This window comes from Pleurodeles waltl, chromosome 4_2 (assembly GCF_031143425.1).
Source record: "Pleurodeles waltl isolate 20211129_DDA chromosome 4_2, aPleWal1.hap1.20221129, whole genome shotgun sequence".
NCBI lineage: Eukaryota > Metazoa > Chordata > Amphibia > Caudata > Salamandridae > Pleurodeles > Pleurodeles waltl.
The window spans coordinates 226,192,827-226,197,782 of record NC_090443.1 but is presented as its reverse complement, the minus strand read 5'-3'; the positions used below and the strand labels follow the sequence as shown (position 1 = coordinate 226,197,782).

At 50.4% G+C, this 4,956-nt stretch overlaps 1 protein-coding gene across 1 annotated transcript; it reads right to left on the bottom strand.

The window, feature by feature from the left end:
- Positions 1-426: 426 nt before the first annotated feature.
- On the bottom strand, positions 427-2,611 carry LOC138292473 (keratin, type II cytoskeletal 8-like). The gene is given in 2 exon segments (XM_069231091.1): positions 427-2,101; positions 2,104-2,611. Coding segments are annotated over 2 exon segments (1,494 nt in total). The 5' UTR covers positions 2,597-2,611; the 3' UTR covers positions 427-1,100.
- Between the last annotated feature and the right edge of the window lie 2,345 nt (positions 2,612-4,956).

Here is a 4,956-nt window from a genome sequence, read left to right as displayed (position 1 = left end):
GCTTGTGTCACCCAGAGAAGTAGCCTTTCAAACATGTCTCAGGCCTGCTAGCGCAGGGCCTGCATACACAGTTTTCTGCCACAGGGACCTGACATCGAAATTTACTTGCTGGTCCTGGAACTCCCCTTTTACTACATGTAATTCACCCCTCATGTAGGCCTTAGCTAGCCCTATGGGCAGGGTGATATGTATGTAGAAGTCAGGACAAGTGCCTGGTTGTGTGACAAACAGCCTATTTGGTTTCTCACTGCTGTAACTGCTGCCCTACTCATAGGATTACATTGGAAATGCTCTGCCTTTTGTCTAGGGGGTACTGTCTGATTTATGAGGGGTAGCATAGGAATGTTTGATATGGTTGTAGTGGTAGTGAGAAATGCTGTTTAGCGGTGTAGGTGTTTTTTTTTTTTGTTTTTTTTAAACAAAATGACGTTTTATTGCATGAAATCAGCCGTCTTAGAAAAGCCCCCTTTCGGGGGAGCGTGAAGAAAAGAACATATATTTGCACAAGACGTATGGAAGATGCAAGAAGTGCCTGGAAACAGAGGCATCTTCAACCCTTTAGCTCCACGTCTGGACTTTACTGTTGGGTCAGACGCTAGGATGAATGTCTTGCAGCCATTTAATTTGCTTTCAGCTGACTGAATGCCAGAAGCACTGAGTGTCCAGATTTGATTCCGGCAGTGTACAAATATTTGATATTAACACTCGGCGTGAAAGTGTGTTTTGGTTGTTTTTTTTTTGCTGACAGAAGGGTGTTTAGCAGGGAAAGCAGGAAGGACAATTCAGGAGGAGCTAGGCAGAGAATGGGAAGGAGCTCAGCCTTTCCTGGAAGCTCATAGACGTGGCCACAGTTATAGTATGAAGAACCCGCTGGTGTCTCGGGTAGTACTGCACCTGGGCCCTTGCGTCAGCCAGATTTAGGAAGGCACTTAACATTGGATGCAAGTGTCTAAGGGGGACATTCCTTAAGATGGGAATTTAGTACACCAAGTTACCAATATCTGCCTGAAACTAAGCCTCAGAGAAATTGGCCTGGCTTGCCAGGAGAGGCTGAGCTGATGGAAGGCACTTAGGAACAGTGAAATGTTTTGTTAGGTTATTCAAGGCTTGGTGAAGAAATCGGATGACTCAGACGTGACCTTCCCATCTTTGGTCTCCACCGTCTTGACCAGTACAGTGCGCTTTGTCCTGGAGCTCTCCAGTGGGGCAGCATTCACAACGTAGGCTCCACTCGAGAATGCATTGCCATAACCCGCTCCAAAGCCACTGCCGCCATATCCACTGCTGCCGTAACCACCGCCGCCGTACCCGCCGCTCACTGAATATTCTGAAGTCTTCGTCTGAATGCTCATGTTCTGCATACCTGATTCCAACCTGTTCTCCTCTCCTTCCAGCAGCTTCCTGTAGGTGGCGATCTCAATGTCCAAGGCAAGCTTAACGTTCATCAGCTCCTGGTACTCGCGCAGCTGGCGAGCCATGTCCTGCTTGGCCTTATTCAGGGCTGCCTCCAGCTCGCCCAGTTTAGACCTGGCATCTTTGACAGCAAGTTCTCCACGTTCCTCAGCCTCAGTGATGGCGGCCTCCAGATTGGCACGCTGATTTTTAAGGGCATCAATTTCAGACTGCAGCCGGTTGATTACGCGGTTCATTTCTGCGATCTCATTCTTGGTGTTGCGTAGGTCATCTCCATACCTGCCAGCAGAGCTCTGCAGCTCCTGATACTTAATTTGGTACATGCTTTCAGCGTCAGCCCGGCTCTTATTGGCAATCTCCTCATACTGCGCCTTGACCTCGGCGATGATGCTGTCCAAGTCAAGCTTGCGGTTGTTGTCCATGGAGAGGACCACAGAGGTGTCGGAGATCTAGCACTGGAGTTCATTCAGCTCCTCTGTGTAGAGCTGTCGCAAGAAGTTGATTTCATCTGTCAGGCCTTCAAGTCGGGATTCCAGCTGCACCTTGTTCATGTACGCCTCATCCACATCCTTCTTGATTAGAACAAATTCATTCTCCATCTCTGTCCGTTTGTTAATTTCATCTTCATACTTGTTCTTGAAGTCCTCCACCATGCCTTGCATGTTCCCCAGCTCAGACTCCAGTTGAGCTTCTCTTGGCCCAGGTTATCAAGCTGCCGCCGCAGGTTGTTGATGTAAGCCTCGAACATGATGTCCATGTTGCTGGGGGTTGTCTTTTGGTTCTGGAGGAGGTTCCACTTTGTCTCCAGCATCTTGTTCTGCTGTTCCAAGAACCTCACATTGTCGATGAAGGTCACGAACTTGTTGTTGAGGGTCTTGCTCTGCTCCTTCTCCTGGGTCTGCACCTGCTGGATGTTGGGGTCGATCTTGAGGTTCAGGGGGGCCAGCAGACTCTGGTTGACGCTGACGGCCATGATGCCCCCTCCGATGTTGCCCGAGCCGTAGCCCGACAGGTAGCCTTGGCTGTACTTGCCGCCCCCATAGCTGGAGCCCAGGGTGAACCCAGAGGTGCTGGCCCGGGTGATGGACGGGCCCCCAGAGCTGTACGAGAAGCTGCTGAAGTTGCCCGTGGGCCGGATGCCCACAGAACTGGTCTTGTACACTCGGGAGCTGCGGACGGACATGGCGAGGGCTGACGAGACGCGGAGGGAGAGCGATAAGTGACTGAGAAGAGAGCTGGAGGCTGAAGCCCCAGTAGGTGGTTTTTAAATTACCATTATTGAAATGCCACTTTTAGAAAGTGAGGATTTCTCTGTGCTTATGACTCTGGTATTTTGTAGCTTGACATCAATCCATGTCTGGGGCAGGGTGACAGCTGGGCTTTGTGCATACGTTTCAGACAGCCTGTGCACAGGGAGGTTGGAGGTGTCACAGAGGTGCATCTGCATATTGAATGATCTTCCTGGGCTGAGAGAAGGGGAGGAAGGGCCCACCTGCATTTGTAAAGGCTATGCCCTGGCCTCACACAAATTGCACTTTTCTCCCAACTCATTTCTGAAGGCTGAGCTGGATGAGAAAGGGGACACTCCTAGAACCAATTGTAACTGCATATACGTACAGGGGAATTTCCTCATTAAAGACACACAAGAAACATTCTTGAAGAAATGGACACAGAATGCTGCTGGAGGGACTCACCAAGAACTGCCTTGGTTTGCTGCTGCTGTGCTTACCTGTGACTTGCTGGGTCACTAGGAGGAACTACCACTGACTGCATCCCCTTTGTGCTGGCCTGCTGTTGGGCCCTACCGACCTGTACTCCACGTGTATCCCCAATGGCTGGGGGCTGTGCCCCATGCTCTCTGCAACCATTGGCTTTCTAGCACGAGGTCAGCGATCTGTGTGAAGCACCTGTGCTGAAGCAGCAGCACCTGAGGAGTGCTTTATCTTATTCCCTTAGCGCCTTTTATTCTTTGGCGGCTTGAGAGCACTTTCAGAATGGTTGCTGCTGGGAGGAACCACCACCGTGATCCAGGCAGGCTGTACTGTAAAAGCATGTCTGGGATAAGCTGTGCTGGGTGGCCCTGGGGAGTTAGGGAGCGAAGTCTGGAGCGAGCATGCTCCTAGAGGTGCCCCCAAGGGCGAGACATACTGAAAGGAATGCCCCTGGGCCCTTTCTTTTGTGCTCTTACCTCTGCAGCCCGGTAAAGAAAGGTTCATGCACCACGACGGGTGTGCGTGCCTCACAAGAGGGGTGGAAGCCTCATCGAAGGCCCCGCTCTACTGGGCCCCATCCAGTTTGTGTGAATCACAGGCAGGGCGGAAGCCTCATCGGAGGCCCCCTGCTCCACTGGGCCCCAATCCATTTTGAGTACATCGCGTGCAGGTTGGAAGCCTCATCGGAGGCCCTCCGGCGCTGCCAGGCCCCTTCCCCAGTGAGGATATTTAGACTCGCAAATGGGCGGGACAACCTTGACGAAGGTCCCCTGTTCTTGCAGAGCCCTCCCACCATGTCTTGTGGCTTGTAGGCAGTGGGTTGACCTTACCGGAGGACCCCCATCCTGCTGAGCCCCTACCGGGTGCAGAAAGCAGAGCAGAGGAGCTCCAAGAGTGGGGACACTTACGTCCCCGTTTTTCCCATCTTGTTTTTGCATCCAGTGTGGAGGACAGGTTGCACACACCAGCTCTGGTGAGTATATTGCCAAATAGCATATGCATTCTTGCTGATTGTTTTTGCAACAATGATAATGTGTTCTCCTATGATCTGCGCTGCTAGGGTGATATGCTTTTATGACTTGCCAAGTGCTCTCCAATGCTCCTTTTCTGGACATTTATGATGATATGTTTACTAGGGCAAGTGCATCCTTAGTAACATGTTTACTGTGACCTTATGCCTTTTTGGTAATATGTGCTTTTACCCTGATATGTGCATCTTGGGAATGTTTTTCTGACTACTGCCTATGTTGCAGGATAACCAGGAACCTGTATGTTTAATGTGACTACTGCTGTCTTTTGCAGGGTAATAGTACTGTGTAATGTTCTGACAACTACTTGGGTAGCAGGGTATTGCTTACATGTTGTGTTTGGTGTGCAATACAGTTTATTTTTTATATTACTTGGTGTTGTGTTTCCATTGTAGTGGGGATAGTGTGTCATGTGTGTTGTACAAACGCTTCACACATTGCCTCTGGCACAGGCCTGCCTGCTTGTGCCAAGCTACCGAGAGGGTGAGCAGGGGTTATCTTGGGTGTGTAACTCCCTTGTCCTGACTAGAGTGGGTGGGTTCTGCCTGGCTTTGGTGCCTACCAGAAACCACATTTCTAACAGAAGGAAAACCAGTGAAGGACATTGTTGGTGAATCCTTTTCTAGACTACAAGGTGTGTATGAGGGTGGCATGGTCAACTGTTTTGAAGGTACCTGGCAGGTCCAGCAGTATCAGGAGTCAGGGTTACCTTCATCTGATTTAAGGAAGGCATAATCAATGATGTGTACGGTAGCAGTCTCTATGGTGCAGCATGATCCAAAACCAGACTTGTAGTTGTTCAG